This window comes from Lasioglossum baleicum, chromosome 18 (assembly GCF_051020765.1).
Source record: "Lasioglossum baleicum chromosome 18, iyLasBale1, whole genome shotgun sequence".
Taxonomy (NCBI): Eukaryota; Metazoa; Arthropoda; class Insecta; order Hymenoptera; family Halictidae; genus Lasioglossum; species Lasioglossum baleicum.
Genome location: NC_134946.1, coordinates 1,601,239 through 1,620,291, shown reverse-complemented (window position 1 = coordinate 1,620,291; position 19,053 = coordinate 1,601,239). Strand labels below are relative to the sequence as shown.

The 19,053-nt window shown below is 41.1% G+C and overlaps 1 protein-coding gene across 1 annotated transcript; it reads right to left on the bottom strand.

Annotated features, from left to right (window-relative positions):
- Nucleotides 1-211: 211 nt before the first annotated feature.
- On the bottom strand, nt 212-1,918 carry LOC143217829 (fatty acyl-CoA reductase 2-like). The gene is made up of 6 exons (XM_076442473.1): nt 1,888-1,918; nt 1,604-1,614; nt 1,294-1,443; nt 1,186-1,251; nt 345-490; nt 212-281 (listed from the first exon to the last, which is right to left on the bottom strand). The coding sequence occupies exons 1-6, from the start codon at nt 1,916-1,918 to the stop codon at nt 230-232; spliced, it is 456 nt and encodes a 151-aa protein (XP_076298588.1). The 3' UTR covers nt 212-229.
- Between the last annotated feature and the right edge of the window lie 17,135 nt (nt 1,919-19,053).

The following is a 19,053-nucleotide window of genomic DNA, read 5'->3' as shown; positions in this document are numbered from 1 at the left end:
CAGCAGCAAGAATGTTCGCTATAACATAATCCGCAGGTATGATTTCTGCTATACACTCGGGTACGCAGTAAGACGTATGCAGCAATCCAAGAGAAGCTCCCAGTGTTAAACCGTTAGTACCATAGTAATTGTTTATCCACGCTGTCAGTGGTTCCTCAGCCGTTGATGTAACACTAGAAGGTCGAACGATCACTACTGGAAAATCATCCGCGTATTTTAGTACAACATTCTACGCGGCTGCTTTCGTAAAGATGTAGATGTTCGTCCAATTCTGTAGCAATCTACAAGATACAACAATTGTAATTTATCGTAACCACCGTTGTCATTTTTGCGAGAATGTTTACGAAGGTTCTGCTGCTAGGAGTCTATCGTCGTCCAAGCAATCTATCAATGTTATCAATTTATCGGCGTCAATGGGAGGCGGGTAATGGATTTCGTCGATCGTTTTGTTAAGGCAGTTCGAGAATGCAGTCGACACGTAGATTAATGCCTATAAACGGATTAATTAAAGATAGATTATCTCATTATAAATGTTTCAAAAAAATGTGGTAATTATGCATAAAAGGTCGCAGCTCAGCGATTTCGATGGTCTTTTAATATGATGTCAGGCTGAAGATTCTAAACAACTTTTTCCGAATATTTGCGAAAAACTGCAGCTACTACTATCGTGAATTTTGCCTGTATGTGCACGTAAAAATTCAATGTACAGTAAATCCTCTATAGTCACAAAAGTCTCGGAGATCTTCGTTTGCAGGCGGAAGAGTTCGTAGACGGATACTATCTTTTTGACCTTCGAAAGACCCCGAGCCGAACGTGGAGAAGGACAGCGCGTGTAAAGAGAGACAGCATCTTTCTTTCCCACACGCTGTCCTTCCTTGCGCCCGAAAATTTCATCGTCAATTAAACCACTAAATACAGTTGAAATTATATCGTCTTTAGTATTATTCTAATCAGTCACAAATAAGGGTAGTAGTAAATAGTGGTTCACGCCGATGTACCCGAGCCGAGATCAAATTACTGCAGTGGACGTAGCTGCAGTTTTTCGCAAATATCTCAAAAACTAAGGCTCAGTTGTTCAGAAAAGTTGTTCAGAATGTTGAGTTTTACAACATATTTGAATTCTATCGAAATCGGTAAGGTGGTACATTATATGCATAATTACCAAAATTATCAATATCAATGTACCTTCAAGTTTGATAGCTGTTTCGCCCACAACAACAAGCATTTTGTAGTTCTCACGTTCGTGTTCACACACACACACGAAGTTTTTCATTGTTTTTCATTGAACCGAACATCTGAAGCAGCGTGAAAAATAATATTCGTATCCATCAACGTAGCTTTAACTTCCGGTGTCATGCCAAAGTCATCTTCGGCCGCGTCACCTTCTATCATCATGATTTTGCTTAGAAAATTTGGCTGCTCCTTCTTCAATCTTTCGTAGATCTACATAGATCCATAAAAGATATTGATTACTACTCTATCATTGCTTATACATATATTTGTCCCTGTACATGACATACAACTTCTTCGAAGTTTTCTTTGAATCATTCTTCCACGGATTTCCCCTTTTTCGGTCTTACGAACATGTAAATGGTTTTAATACCTGGGCACGACCTGCAATTATGTAACATAGACGAGTTCATGAAAATATAGATTATTTTATTTATATGAAAAGAATTTTAACGATTCAGCAACGCCGCGGTTTGTAATCCCAGGTTTTAGGCAAACGAATCTAGTGTTTCCATACCTCCTGTACATAAAGCACCGGACACTCACTTATCTTCAACAAAATGGTAATTCAAGAATAAAATTTTCCAGCTTGAATTGATTGTTTTATTTTGATTAGGTTTAGCTATATAATATTTCAATGCAAAATTAAATATATACATGTCGGAGGCTGATTGGAAAGGTTGTCCATCGGGCCCGCTAGCGTTTGACCGGAGACGTTCTACACCGGATCACTCATTGTCTTCGCACGCGCGGAATTAAATAAACCGGGAAACAACGATCACCGTTAAACACTACAACCCTCGACCCGTAGCGCAACGGGGAGACACGTCAACGAGCCCACGAGGCTGGCAGAATCTCCTTAGGGTACGCCTACAGTGGAGCCGTTTTCGTCCTACGTCCTACAACCGACCACACAGACGAGAGTTTCGAGCGCCTCGAGAGGCATGGGTTGGTGCCAGTACGGCCGACTTTGCCGGAAAATGTGCGTACAGTGGGCCCGTCGTCTGACGAAATGGTCAAAATCACGGGGAGCCGAACCTTTTTCAGGTACTTCGAGAAGGGTAACAATGGACAAACCCCATGGGGCCTCGCCGTCTGACGACGTAGGAGGAAAATCAAATAATTTCAATTTTCGTCCGGCGTAGAACGAAACAGCGTTCACTTCAAATAATTTTCATGTCGCCAATTTTGAAGTATCCGTATTTTTAAAAACGGGGCCGTAAAGAGGACACTTGGGGCTATATTATTATAATTTTTTTCTTCAATTTTCTGGCGGTATGATAGTAATGCGCCTGTTTAAAAAACAATTGCAAAATAAACTATGAAAACAAATATTTTTTCAACTGAAATCATTTTTATTAAATACTCTTATGGTTACACTATGATATAATTTAATGAAAAACTTGTGAATTTGGGTATTCGGATAGTTTTTTCATATTTTCTTAGTTTTAAAAATCTTAATATTAATAAATGTGGATTCGAAATAATCGTTTATCTCGCACTTTCTAAAACCATTGTGACCTTATTTGTGGAAAAGTAACATAAAGTCGCAAATTTTTGGATTATAACCAAATAAAAATCGGTGGCACCCATAGGGTCTTAATAATATGTATACAAAAAAAATTAATGATTAGCTTTGCATTTTTTATAATTTAAAGTAATGTACTCACCGCACTGAATAATATCTACACTATGAAACTTTCGAAAATCAAGGAGTGCATATACGCAAAAACAACAAAGAAATGAGACAAAATTTTTTCCTTCAAATGTATGTCACAGTTCTTTCCAATGTCAGTGTTTGGGTTAGGTTCTATTACAATCTATGATCGATGCATTAATACTGTAATGTATTTCAATACACATAGATTTTTAAAAATGACATAATAAACGAATTATTGCCATGTCTTGGGGATTTTGCATTGTATCTATTCTACAGGGTGTCCCAAAATTCGTGAAAATCCCGAAAGGGGGTGGTTCCTGAAACCATTCTAAGAGACATTTTCCTTTGCACCAATGTCAACTGCGGCTTTGTTTAGGAGTTATTAACGAAAAACACGGACCAATCAGAGCGCGCCCTGGCCCGGCGCGCCACGCCGCGCCGGCAAGCGAGTGTCGGTGGTACGCCGCGACATCGCAACGAACAAGAGTTTCTCGATAATGTGAACCCTCTCCGATTTTGATGAGCTTTGGATATGTTGTCAAGACCATGATTCTGAACAACATTTCTCTTTAGACTTTTTGGCGATCGGCTTTAGTTTACGAGATAAGTAACTTGTAATTGTAAATCGATCGATGTACTATCTGAACTATCTCCTCTCCGATTTCGATGCGCTTTGGATACGTTGTCCAGACCATGATTCTGAACAACATTTCTCTTTAGACTTTTTGGCAATCGGCTTTAGTTTACGAGATAATCGTAAAAAAAGAGAAGAAGCAGAAACTGATTGAATTAAAAACTCACGTATTCAGCCGTAAATCCATTTGCTGCTTCGAAATGTGTGTCACTGGGTCACTCGGTGACGAACTGCACAGATGTCTTCAGGTACACGGCAGTACCGAAAGCCAAGGGACGTACGGCCAGGTCGACGAGCTGCACAGCCGGTGGTAGAAGGCCTAAGGGATGCGCGGTCAAGTCGACGATCCAGAATTTAACTTTCACTTTCGAATCGATAAATAATTCGTATGTTTATTTTACACAGATGCCTTGAAATTTTTCCACACTCACAATCACTGTTCACATTTGTCAACACATAGTTATGCACTAATAATAATTGCCATATCCCTTGTACTGCTGCACAAATCACAACAATCAGGTAATGCAATCACTAGACTGCGGATTTCATGCATTTGTAGCAAACATGAGTAGGTGCATTTTAATACAGTAGAGAGATTAAAATAATTTCAAAACACCAATGTATTATTTTCAAATTCTTAAAATGATCACAGTAAGAATCAAATATCTGTCTGGCTCCTGTCCCTTGTAATAGCGGCAGCCAACATTCATTTTGCATAAAGATTCGCAGTCTAGTGATTAGTTTAAATATCACAGTCAAAAAAACAGCTAATACATAGCAACCGTTAGCTTTGAATTTACAAGTCTTTGGAGATGTTCTCTCTACCGCGGCTCGAACGACACTGATTTTCCGCAAGATTTTTCTAAAGAATTTAGGAAGGGCATTTAGAGTGTCGAAATTCGAAATGCACGCTGTAGCACGAGAACGACGGGACGGTTGGACGAAAAACAGGATACGAGAAGGACCGCTTTAAGACTTATGGCAATCACATGTTTAGGTTTTCCTGTAGATTGGTACGCAGAGTCGATGGGTAACCGTTCGAAAACGTCGTCTGTCCTTCTTTTAGAAAGTTTCTTAAGGAAGGTATAGGACAATAGGGATGCTACGCTGACCTGACATTTTTACCCCTTGCTGGGTAAAAGGACGGATGACGTTTTCGAACAGTTACCCATCGACTCTACGTACCAACCTGCAGGAAAAACTAAACATGTGTTTGCCACAAAGCTTACAGCGGTCCTTCTCGCATTCTGTTTTTCGTCTAACCGTCCCGTCGTTCTCGTGCTACAGCGTGCATTTCGAATTTCGACACTCTAATTCCCCTTCCTAAATTCTTTAGAAAAATCTTGAGGAAAATCAGTGTCGTTCGAGCCGCGGTAGAGAGAACATCTCCAAAGACTTGTCAATTCAAAGCTAACGGTTGCTATTAGCTGTGTTTTTGATAGTGATATTTAAACTAATCACTAGACTGCGAATCTTTATGCAAAATGAATGTTGGCTGCCGCTATTACAAGGGACAGGAGCCAGACAGATATTTGATTCTTACTGTGATCATTTTAAGAAGTTGAAAACAATACTATGGTGCTTTGAAATTATTTTAATCTCTCTACTGTATTAAAATGCACCTACTCATATTTGCTACAAATGCATGAAATCCGCAGTCTAGTGATTGCATTACCTGATTGTTGTGATTTGTGCAGCAGTACAAGGGATATGGCAATTATTATTAGTGCATAACTATGTGTTGACAAATGTGAACAGTGATTGTGAGTGTGGAAAAATTTCAAGGCATCTGTGTAAAATAAACATACGAATTATTTATCGATTCGAAAGTGAAAGTTAAATTCTGGATCGTCGACTTGACCGCGCATCCCTTAGGCCTTCTACCACCGGCTGTGCAGCTCGTCGACCTGGCCGTACGTCCCTTGGCTTTCGGTACTGCCGTGTACCTGAAGACATCTGTGCAGTTCGTCACCGAGTGACCCAGTGACACACATTTCGAAGCAGCAAATGGATTTACGGCTGAATACGTGAGTTTTTAATTCAATCAGTTTCTGCTTCTTCTCTTTTCTTACGATTATCTCGTAAACTAAAGCCGATCGCCAAAAAGTCTAAAGAGAAATGTTGTTCAGAATCATGGTCTGGACAACGTATCCAAAGCTCATCGAAATCGGAGAGGATTCACATTATCGAGAAACTCTTGTTCGTTGCGATGTCACGGAGTACCACCGACACTCGCTTGCCGGCGCGGCGCGGCGCGGCGGGCCAGGACGCGCTCTGATTGGTCCGTGTTTTTCGTTAATAACTCCTAAACAAAGCCGCAGTTGACATTGGTGCAAAGGAAAATGTCTCTTAGAATGGTCTCAGGGACCACCCCCTTTCGGGATTTTCACGAATTTTGGGACACCGTGTATAGACTTCTCAGAATATGTACGTATTCATTTTTTACAGAAAAAATAGTTAATAAACAACAATTTCACAGTTTTATTTGAAATTTATCAGTGTACGAATACTTTTTACACCCACTGTATATCCAATATTAACACATTATGATTGTTCAAACATATTTAAACAATGGTTCTGGAAAGAGCGAGACAAACGATTTTTTCGAATCCATATTTATTAGCTTAAGATTTTTAAAACAGAAAATGGGGGGGGGGAAACACTATCCGAATACCCAAAATTTCATCGAAAACGGTTGAAGCATAAAACAGATATAGCAGCCATTGAAAGATGTAAAGATACGAATCTTTGAATTTTTCTGCGACGTACGATAGCGTTGCGGCTATCGGCACGTGCAATAAAACATTGGGCATGCAAACGGTCGGGTCATTATTGGCCAATCGCCAGCAAAGCTATTTTTCAGAAAGCTGTTTTTAGCGCGTCCAATTCATAATGTTGAACAAAGCATCCTCCGTTCCTTACAATCGTTTGTTTTCGGCTATAACAGCAAATGCTGGTACCAAAAACCCCAAGTTTCCAAAAGGTTTCGCTGAACGAGGTCCAACGGCCTGCAACAACTTTTCTGCGCAGGAAACACATCCGCTTCATTTATGATTTAAAAGAGGAAAGGTCTTGATTTTTATGGTTAAATTGCGAGCTGGTGCCGAAATATTTTAATCTCTTTATGACCACCGTAGCTCGACAACTTCTTTCCAAAACGTCCCAACCGAGACCTGCAATAAACCAGTGGAGGGATTATCGGTCATTAAACACGACATCGTTTTGTCACGAGACAATACGAAAAGTTTCTTTTGGCAGTTTCCCACTCCACCATGCAAAAACGACAAGACACACCCACGACCAATAGGAAAAGTCAAAATCCCACCACTTCAATCCATAGTTAAGTATAAGAAACCGAGTTGACGCTGGACAGAACACAACGAGACGCAACCAGTTCCGAGATTTTCCGAGATCTTCGAACACGTGAAGATAGAATGGACGCTGCATTATTTCTTTGTTTGGACACAAATCCCTTGCTGCGGGAATATTGTTTGGAAGGAAGGAGATGTCAAGTACATGAAATTAATGCAAGCGCGAGAGGAAAAAGGCGAATACCATCTTCTCTATCCTGACCTGCGGAATCATCCCGACAAATTTTATGGATACATGAGGATGAATATGGAAACTTTTGACTACATTTTGGAAGCCATCATAAGTAAAATTGAGAAACAATCAAATTTTCGAAAGTGCATTTCGCCAGAGGAGAGGCTCATGATAACATTGAGGTAAGTTATTTTTTAATTTGATGGAAATATATAAATGTCATCGAATAATTCCTACAGTACAGTTTTATTAATAATATTGATTTTTGTTTTAGGTATCTGTCAACGGGACTTGCATTCCGTTCAATGGCGTTCAGTTTCAGAATGGGAGACTGCACAATTGGAAAAATTGTCTATGAGACATGTGAGGCAATTTGGGAAACACTGCAAGAAATTCACATGCCCGTCCCATCCACGGACGATTTATATAGAATTTCTTTGGAGTATGAGCAACAGTGGCGTTTTCCGAATTGTGTGGGCAGCATCGATGGCAAACACGTCCGGATAAAATGTCCATCGAATTCTGGGTCGATGTTTTTCAATTACAAGAAATTTTTCTCGGTCCACCTGCAAGGAATCGCAGACGCGAATTGTAAATTCGTGACGGTGGATGTAGGTGATTATGGGAGGCGATGTGATAGTGGTGTGTTGTCAGAGACAAACATATACCACCGTCTGCAGAACAACACACTTCACATGCCACCCAACAGAGTATTGGCGAACACGGTAACCCTACCGTATGTACTCATCGGCGACCAAGGCTACCCGTTGAAGGAATATTTATTGCGACCGTACGCGATCACCGACGACGGCGAGGATAACGGCCAAGAAATATTCAATTATAGATTGAGCAGGGCCAGACGCTGCATCGAATGTGCATTTGGCATCCTTGTCAGCAAATGGAGGTGCCTGAAGTGTGAACTCCAGGTGATTCCACCACACGTGGATATAATTGTTAAAACTGTGTGCTTATTGCACAACATAATTATGGACAGGGAAAGCACAGACAACCCCGCACTTGCGTCGACAGACTCCATTATGGAGGAGTACAATGGGTGGGACCAGGCGGACTCTGGGAGAAGTTCCAATCACGCAACACGCAGGGCATATGAAATACGCGATGCCTTCAAAAATTATTTTGTAAACGTATGATAATCTTATATAACAATAATAGTTGTGTGTATGTGTGTGTGTGTAATGTGTGTTGATTGTGTGTAATTTGTAATCGTTGTATGTCATGTGTGTTGATTGTGTGTAATTTGTAATCGTTGTATGTAATGTGTGTAATTTGTAATCGTTGTATATAATGTGTGTAATTTGTAATCGTTGTATGTAATGTGTGTTGATTGTGTGTAATGTGTACTCGTTTTATGTAATGTGTGTTGATTCTGTTAATCGTTATATAAATTTAATAAACTTTATATATTATACATATCCTTATATATAACTTTAATGATTTCCCTTAGGGTTAGAATTCTTATAATATCCTTCCTCTGTATCCGCATTATACATATATCCTTATACTCTGTATAGATTATTTAGCGAATAATTGAAGTTCATATTTACATCTGTAGTGGACATGGTGCGTTGGAAAGAGGGACTTTCCGGACGCGGAAATTCCATCCTTCTCAAGTGTGCACGTTGGACGGTTGCGTTGAGGGTTCGGTCGTAAAAGTGACGATTGCCAGAACCCTGACCCAACCGTTGCAATGTCCTTGGCAACGACGATTTTTGAATTGTTTTGGGGAAGAAAACTTTCTCCTTACTCTTGAGGAACGGAGAATTCCTCCCCTTATTTTAACGGTTTTTCCCACGTTGCTAATCCTCCCACCAAAAAGGATTTTTACCAGTAGACCAGAAAGCTTGTGGCACTCGTTGAGAACGCATCGCTCTAGAGTTGTCCGCGTTACGTGACGTTATATCTTTGTACTTTGTAGTACGTGATAGTCGTTAACGTTATAATCTAGTTTTCTCGTTATTGTTGTTATTGTTACAGTTCGTTTTATTTTGTTATTGTTATGTGTTATTGTTTTGATAAATAAACATTTATATTCGTTGTCTGTTAGCCACGCGAAACATATTTGTTACACACTGAACTACCCGTCATCCTAAAACTGGTGACCCCGACGTGATCGTTGGGAAAATAGGCGACGTGGTATCAGTGTGAGTACGTGAGTGACAATGAGTTCAAAAGACGGTGCAAAAGACGGGAACGAGATGGAAGGAACAAATATCACCACTACTACCTTGAAGGTACCTCCATTTTGGCCGCAGAAACCAGCCTTATGGTTTAAACACGTGGAATCACAATTCGCCGTCGGAAAAATCACGGGTGACCAGGCTCGGTACGATTTGGTTGTGGCTCGACTTGACACCCGCAGCATTGAAGAGGTGGAGGAGATTATTCTCAATCCGCCCCAGGTGAACCGGTACGAGACCCTTAAGGCGGAGCTGGTGAGACGTCTCTCGGATTCTGATACGACGCGAATTCGGAAGCTGTTGGAGACGGAAGAAATTGGCGATCGTACGCCAACGCAATTTATGCGTCATTTGCGTCGGTTAGCCGGACCCTCTGTCAACGAAGAATTCCTGGTGGAGATTTGGCGGAATCGTCTTCCGGTGGAGACGCAACTAATTCTGGCGGCCACGTCAATTAAGGTGGGGACCAAGTTGGCAGAGACCGCTGATCGGGTCCACGACATTCCGGGCAGTAAAAGAAAAATCGCGGAGGTCAGCTGTGGACAGGCGAGCGGATCTGCGGATAACAGTTCACTTCGTGAAGAGATCCGTCAAATGCGTCTACAACTGAACGCAGTTTTACGCGAGTCTCGCGGACGCCGACGGGGGTCGCGACCTAATTCGCGGTCGTCATCACGCAGTTCGAACCGTAGTGACGGAGAGGAACATTTCGGAAGACGGTCACCAACGACAGATCGTTTGTGTTGGTACCATCGCGTGTGGGGTGAAAAGGCTGCGAAATGCAAAGAATTTTGCAAGTGGAAATCGGGAAACGAGGTAAACCGTCGATCGTAAACGCGGCAGTTCTCGACGGTCCTTATTCTGGCCGCATTTTCGTGACGGACAAAAAGACGAAAACAAAGTTTCTCGTGGACACGGGGGCGGATGTGTGCGTATTTCCGCGATCGCGTATCAGTGACCAGTTGCCGATGGATAATACGGAACTTTTCGCGGCAAACGGCACACGTATCGCCACGTATGGCACGAAGACCGTGCACTTGGACTTATCGTTACGACGCAGTTTCTTATGGAAATTTATTGTGGCCGATGTGGATGGACCGATAATCGGGATGGACCTGTTGTCGCATTACAATCTACTCGTTGATGCGCGCAATAAACGTTTAGTCGACGCGACGACGAAGTTGTTCGTGAGTGGTTGTGCGGCGAGTAAAAGTCTTCCGACGGTAAAAACAATAGGGAGTGATACGGTGTACCATAGACTTTTAGCGGAGTTTCCGGATTTGACTCGACCGACGGTATTTCGGCGGGAGGCCGTGAAACATAACGTGGTGCACCACATTCAGACGACTCCAGGACCACCCGTATTCAGCAAGCCACGGCGGCTCGCTCCGGATCGGTTGAAGGTGGCTAAGGCGGAGATTGACCTGATGTTGCGGCAGGGTATAATCCGTCCCTCTAAAAGCGCATGGGCCTCACCGCTGCACCTGGTGCCCAAGAAGGACGGCAAAACTCGACCGTGCGGGGACTACCGCCCGCTTAATGCTCGTACTGTTCCTGACAGGTATACGCCGCCTCATATTGAGGATTTTGCGCAATTCTTACATGGCAAACGGGTATTTTCGAAAATGGACCTGGTTCGGGCGTACAACCAGATTCCCGTTGCGCCTGCGGATATTGAAAAGACGGCGATAACGACACCGTTTGGTTTATACGAATTTTTATTTACGCCGTTCGGTCTTAGGAACGCTGCGCAGACGTACCAGCGCTTCGTGGATCAGATCACCCGGGGGTTAGATTTCGTGTACGCGTACATTGACGATTTCTTCATCGCGTCCAAGAACGAATCGGAACACCGGGAACATCTACGGATTTTATTCGAACGTTTGAACCAACACGGAGTCGTTATCAATCCGGCAAAATGCGTTTTTGGTGTAAGTGAGATTGAGTTCCTCGGGTATAGCGTCAATAGCGAGGGGGTAAAACCTCTACCTGAGAAAGTAGACGCGATTAGGGAATTTCCCAGACCCGACACTATTAAGGTTTTACGCAGGTTTCTGGGGATGGTAAATTTTTATCGTCGTTTCATTGCTGACGCGGCTAGCCTCATGAAGCCATTGCACGACCTATTAAAAGGGTCGAAGAAGGGAAATTCGCCGGTACATTGGACGGAAGCGGCGGAGGAGGCTTTTGTTAAAGTCAAGGATAGCCTCGCGAACGCTACTATGCTTGCACATCCTGCACCCAACGCACCGATTAGTATCGTGGTCGATGCGTCTGATTATGCTGTCGGAGCAGCGCTGCAACAGTACATAGATGAGGATTGGCAACCTTTGGCGTTTTTCACGAAAGCACTCTCTGTCGCGCAGTGTAAATACAGTGCGTATGATCGCGAGCTACTGGCTATTTACATGGCAATTAAACGTTTTCGACATTTGGTAGAAGGTCGGAATTTTATAGTTTTCACCGACCACAAACCCTTAACTTTTGCTTTCAAGCAAAAACTTGATAAATGTTCGCCTCGTCAGTTTCGTCATTTGGACTATATTAGTCAATTTACGACCGATATTAGGCATGTTAAGGGTTCGGAAAACACAGTAGCCGATGCATTGTCGCGTGTCGAGGTAGTAGCCGTAGCTCCCGACCATACCACACTGGCACAAGCACAGGAAGATGACCCGGAATTGAGAGGGATTTTGGAATCGAACTCTTCTGCTCTTTCTTTGAAGAAGACGTTTTTCCCCGGTTTCAACGTTAGTTTATACTGCGACTCGACGAACGAAACCGTGAGACCCTTTGTTCCGACGCCATTACGACGTGCAGTTTTTAATTCGTTGCACGGACTCTCTCATCCTGGGGTTCGGGCAACACAAAAATTAATTACGGAACGTTTTATATGGCCTTCAATAAATAAAGATTGCCGAGACTGGGCACGGCATTGCATTTCATGCCAGCGATCGAAGGTCACTCGACATGTCGCAGCCCCCGTCGGCAACTTTGACAATCCTTCCGGCAGATTTGAACATGTTCATATAGATATAGTAGGACCAATACCAATGTCTCAAGGATTCAGATATTGTCTTACGTGTATCGATCGGTTCTCGCGCTGGCCGGAGGCTATACCTATCGTGGAGATCGATGCGGAAACGGTCGCGAAAGCATTCATAAACACATGGATTAGTCGTTTTGGCGTTCCTTTGAGAATAACTACTGATCAAGGACGTCAATTCGAGTCACGGTTATTTTATGAATTATCGCGTATGATCGGTGCGTCTCATCTCCGTACGACCTCTTATCATCCTCAAGCCAATGGGATGGTCGAGAGATTACACCGACAAATGAAAGCAGCGATTAAATGCCACGAGACGGATAATTGGGTTGATATGTTACCAATTGTCCTACTCGGTATTCGTACAGCTCATAAAGAGGACTTGAAAACATCTTCGGCAGAATTGGTTTTCGGTACGGGTATTCGTCTTCCGGGGGAATTTTTTGTCACGGGTCGGGAAGATTCGCAATCGGATTTTGTGAGACGGCTCAGACAACATTTCCGGAATATAAAGCCATCACCGGCCACGCGCCACGGTACACGTAAGACATTCGTGTTTAAGGAGCTTTCTACGTCCCCTTATGTATTTCTACGGCACGACGCGGTTAAAAGTCCGTTACAGCCGCCGTATGATGGACCATTTCAGGTTATTAAACGAGGAGATAAAACGTTCGTCATCGACGTCAAAGGCAAGGAAGTCAGAGTCTCGATAGATAGGTTGAAACCGGCTTTCATTCTGAACGATGACATTGACGAAACTCCCCCGCAAACTATTATTTGCACATGGACTGACAATACAGCGACAACACATAGTTCGACCGACACGACTGCACCAAACAGCAACAGGGACGGACGCAGTTTACGACGATCAGGTAGAAGAGTTCGATTCCCCGATCGTTTTCAGGCTGGTCTTCGTTGACCCGAGTTGGTAGCTGTGTGTGTATATTTGTATTTGTGTGTGTATATTTGTATTTGTGTGTGTATATTTGTATTTGTGTGTGTATATTTGTATTCGTACGTATATATATATATATATATAATTTTTTTCTTCTTTCTTCCGCGGTAATAGCGATACGTCTAGTTGTTTTAAGATCTTGTATATAGTAGCATTAGGATAGTAGCAGTGTTAAGGGTGTACATAGTAGTATTAACTCTCATATGTTAAGGTTCTGTATAGTAATTTTAGTGTCCTAGATGTATCTCATTTTTGTCGTAGGGTTAAGTGTGTGTGTGTTTTGTATGTAGGTAAGCGGAGTTTGTGCTTATGACTACGCGCGAGCTAGTGTATAGCACCACGCTCTCGCTTTGGTAAATATTACCAGTTAGTTAGTATATTTTTTTTCTTTTCGTTCTGACTGGCGTTTTCACTGGTAAGGGGGTGTTGTAGTGGACATGGTGCGTTGGAAAGAGGGACTTTCCGGACGCGGAAATTCCATCCTTCTCAAGTGTGCACGTTGGACGGTTGCGTTGAGGGTTCGGTCGTAAAAGTGACGATTGCCAGAACCTTGACCCAACCGTTGCAATGTCCTTGGCAACGACGATTTTTGAATTGTTTTGGGGAAGAAAACTTTCTCCTTACTCTTGAGGAACGGAGAATTCCTCCCCTTATTTTAACGGTTTTTCCCACGTTGCTAATCCTCCCACCAAAAAGGATTTTTACCAGTAGACCAGAAAGCTTGTGGCACTTGTTGAGAACGCATCGCTCTAGAGTTGTCCGCGCTACGTGACGTTATATCTTTGTACTTTGTAGTACGTGATAGTCGTTAACGTTATAATCTAGTTTTCTCGTTATTGTTGTTATTGTTACAGTTCGTTTTATTTTGTTATTGTTATGTGTTATTGTTTTGATAAATAAACATTTATATTCCTTGTCTGTTAGCCACGCGAAACATATTTGTTACACACTGAACTACCCGTCATCCTAAACATCTTTGCGTGAACACCCTGCACAGTGGGAAACTTTCGACCAAACTCGATTCAAAATCAAAGAACTTTCGATAGAAATGAGGTAGAGCGATGAAATTTGTTTAAAATGAAAGCTGAAACTCTTGACAGAATATCGGAAAAATAGAGAGATTATAGTACTAACGTTTTTTCACCTCGAGAAAATTCGTTAAACTTTCACAATTTCAAGAAAATGTGGTTTCTCCGTTATCACGCGCGGAAAATTTGTTTTTTAACATGCTATATTTCATTTCCCGTAGATTTTTTCACGCCGATTTCAAATTTGGTCTCAAAATTTGTCTACGACCTCAGGATTTTGCAAGAGATCGATTTTTGCGAACAGAACTAATGTAATCATTTTTTCGTTGAAATGGTTTGATAACCCACTAGTTTGAAGGTACATTGTATTCTCATTTATAAAACACAATAAAATTAAACATAATGAAGTATTTGAACGTTTATTTGACGTGTATCACTTGACGAACGATGTAGGCTATGTGTGACTGTAATGTAATTTAAATTAGATATCTATTTTCCATGAGATTATATTTTCATTTACACAGGAAGTAAGGTAGGTAAGTATTTAATCTCACCAGAAGTTAAAGAAATCGTTGATGAGAAGTAAGTTAAAAAGATTAAATACTTACCTTACTTCCTGTGTAAATGAAAATATAATCATGGAAAATAGATATCAAATTTAAATTACATTACAGTCACACATAGCCTACAAAGAGCGCCAGCGACAATCGCAGCGATGTGTCGGGTGATCGTTCGTCAAGTGATATACGTGAAATAAACGTTCAAATACTTCTAAAATTATGTTTAATTTTATTGTGTGTTTTATATATGAGAATACAATATACCTTCAAACTAGTGGGTTAGCACTCATTTCAACGCAAAAATCGATCTCTTGCAAAATCCTGAGGTCGTACACAAATTTTGAGACCAGATTTGAAATCAGCGTGAAAAAATCTACGGGAAATGATATGTCGCATGTTAAAAAAAATTGAAATTACGACTATTTTTCACGGGTGAAAAGTTCTGAAAAACTTATTTATAGTCGTTTATACATTATAGTTTAATATCCAGCAGTTTTCCTGCTGCTTTAGAAAAATAATTACAGCTCATAGAAAAGAAAAACACTGACGCGAGCGGACTCGAAAAGTTTCTCTTATCTCCAAAGAATAACAAATAATCACAGAACTAAGTATCAAATATACATAATAAGATATCGAAACCCAAACAAAAATGCTAATTTAATATTACTAATTAAATTTGAAATTACTAACCTTTAGTTTTAAATAATTTTAAATCATTTTAAAGAGCATATACAGGGTGAGTCACCAAACGTTACCACCTCAAATATCTTTGTTGTTTCTAAAGATACGTAAAATATGGTAAGGACAAAGTTGAATGGTACAATGGGGCTGACACGATGCAAAAAAAAAAATTTTGTTTTTATGTCATTTTTTCAGAGATATGAAGGTGACCTTCATTTTTTTAAATGGAATGAGGTATTTTTTAATACATCAATCGATGCAGCTGGACATTCGTTATAATAAAGTACTAACCTATGTTAGTCGAAAAGTTATTAGTTCAGGAGATATTTCAATTTAAATAATTCTAAAATACCATTACTGTCGTACTACGACGTCAGTGTTTACTTACTTATGTAACGTCTTATCACGACAGTAATGGTGTTTTAGAGTTATTTAAATTGAAATATCTCCTGAACTAATAACTTTTCGACATACATAGGTTAGTACTTTATTATAACGAATGTCCAGCTGCATCGATTGATGTATTAAAAAATACCTCATTCCATTTAAAAAAATGAAGGTCACCTTCATATCTCTGAAAAAATGACATAAAAACAAAATTTTTTTTTGCATCGTGTCAGCCCCATTGTACCATTCAACTTTGTCCTTACCATATTTTACGTATCTTTAGAAACAACAAAGATATTTGAGGTGGTAACGTTTGGTGACTCACCCTGTATATTATATGGGCTCGAGGAGCACCCACGTTGGGTGTCCGCGTGAAGGATCGGAGCTTGTGAATGCTGCGGTTAATAAAAGGTACGGGAATATACGTTCTTGAAGGAAAAACAAAGTGTATTCAACATATATGTATATACTTCCTAGACACACAAATATAAAATAGAAATACATAAAATACATAGCACTAGAAAACGTGAAATACATTTAAAAAATACAAAATTGAGATACATTAAAAAATACATACTAGAAAATGTGAAACTTAATATAAAAATACAAAAAAAATTACAAAAATTAAAAAATACAAAATTGAGATACATTAAAAAATACATAATAGAAAATGTGAAACTTAATAAACTACTTAATATAAAAATGTCTCACACACGCGCAAACAAACATACGCGACGGCCGCGTTATTGCGACGAGGACGAATCTCTCTCGAAATCATAATTTGTACAATCATCCATTTCCCCTCCCACTTCATTCATAAAGGCTTGTGTCAGCCGGACGTGTGCTTGCAATTTTTTTTGCTTCGGTATTGCACGCGCATAGGGGAGCAAACTCAAAACGAAGATATAGTCTTCGTCGTTCTCTTTATTGTTTTTGTCCTGTCCTTGTTGGTGTATCAGCTGCTGAAGGTGCGCTACTTTCTCCTTTTCGATCTCTACCATCTATGCGCGCACATCTTTCGCCAATCTTGGCCTTTTATGAAGCGATGATACATCATTGGAGGATCTATCATCGACCTCCCCTTCCGTCTCGTCCATTTCCGTTTGAAGCGTTTCGTTTCCAGAGTCCCTGCGCGTGTCGGTCATGTTTCCAACCATTGCCCGACTCCCATAGGTATCCTCCAAAAAATTCATTTGGCTGAAATACTGCCACGTTGACACTCTTTGAGACTGCGAGCCTGTCGGTTGATTATTTCTTCTTAATTCTCGTCGATACGAGTCTCTCAGACGTTGCCACTTCGCTTTAACAATAGCGCCTGAAAATACATACATAGTAAAACATTAGAGCATGTCATTGAAAGACATTGCAAGTGGTACAGATGAAGAAATCGAACATTTTTCGGAGTATGTACTGTTTCGGATTTTACTAAAATTTGGATATGTTACAGTCTTTAGTCATACATGAACGCGGAATGATCCATGTATGTTAATTGTAAAGAATAATGTATACAAATTTAAATGTATAATAGTTGTATGGAATGTATATTAAGGCGGCAAACTCGTTTTCAGGAATGCAAGGGTGCGGGATTCGCGTTCCCATTTCTCGATAATACAAAAAACATGGTAAAATGAGGTTTTTTAGAAGTCAAAAAAGCTAAATAAAAGAACGATCTAGGCCGCTATCGCCCCCAAAAGTCCAATTTTTTCGTTTAAAATTACGCTGCCGAATAATGCAAATTATGCCTCGTAAACGAAAAAATAAGACTTGGGGGCGATAGCGGCCTAGATCGATCTTTTATTTAGCGTTTTTTACTACTGGAAAACCCCATTTTTGTATTATCGAGAAATGAGAACACGAATCCCGCACCCTTGCAATTTTGGAAAAATGAGTCCACTACCTTAACCACTTCTTCGTTTCCCCTGCCGTCGACGTCGATACCGTTCGTATAGATAGGGTCACAGATGTGTTATGACGCGACGCGACGCCGATACTCTCTGTACAGACCAGAGACGTGTTATCACGCGACACAATATCGCTTGCGCCGGTGCCACGGACGTGTTGTTCCGCGATGCAACACCGTTCGTGCGGTGCTACAGACGACTCATCTCGCGTGCTTCATTATTACATGGGCTTTTTCGGAAAAATGTAACCCTGAAAGCAATGTTCCAGGCTGGAAATGGACAGGAAAAGAATAAAATTGCTTTCGGGGTTACATTTTTTCGGAAAAGTCGATATGATAATGAAGCACGCGAGATATGTTGTCTGTAGCACCGCACAAATGGTATTGCGTCGCGAGATAACACGTCCGTGGCACCGGCGCAAGCGACATTGCGTCGCGTGATAACACGTCTCTGATCTGTACAGAGAGCATCGGCGTCGCGTCGCGTCATAACACATCTGTGACCCTATACGAACGGTATCGACGTCGCGACATAACGCATCACTGAGAACCAAGTGGTTAATTGTATACAATGTAGATTAATTTGATGTAGTAATTGTTGTAGGTACTTACTTGTGGAATTTAATAAGGTGGCAACTTCACACCAAAGTTTCCGATTATTATCCCTGTTGTGGTATTGACCGTCTCTAGGGTCCCACAAACTTTTCCTTTCCTCTACCAAACTGATCAACTTTTCACAGTCCACTCTACAATGTGTCTCTCTGCTTCTTCGAAGTGTACTAGGCGCGTCACGAAACCGTACTGATGTCTTCATTTCCGCGGTCTAGGCGGAAAACTCTTCAAAGCGCTCGTTCGTCCAAAACTTTACTGATTGGTTAACGATTTTCAGGTAAACCGACCAATCACGTTTTTGTCAACATGAACACACCCACAGCACCGAAAGTTTGACAACGTACCGGAATAAATGGAAAACATACCTGTTTTTACGGATATGACTTCCTTGCTATTTTTTAGAGAAAGCCTCTCTCTTAAATACATTTAGTTCTTTATTACTATATTGTCGGAGCCACGAAGGAAGACTCTGACATCTTCCTATGCCTCAATAGCAATTATGTGTTATAAACCTTGCAGACTTCCACGATCAGTTGTAGGCTGCAACTATTTATTTTTGGGGTTTCCCGTCAACCCGCACACCGTGTACAGTGACTCTTTTATCTGTCTTCCACCTGGA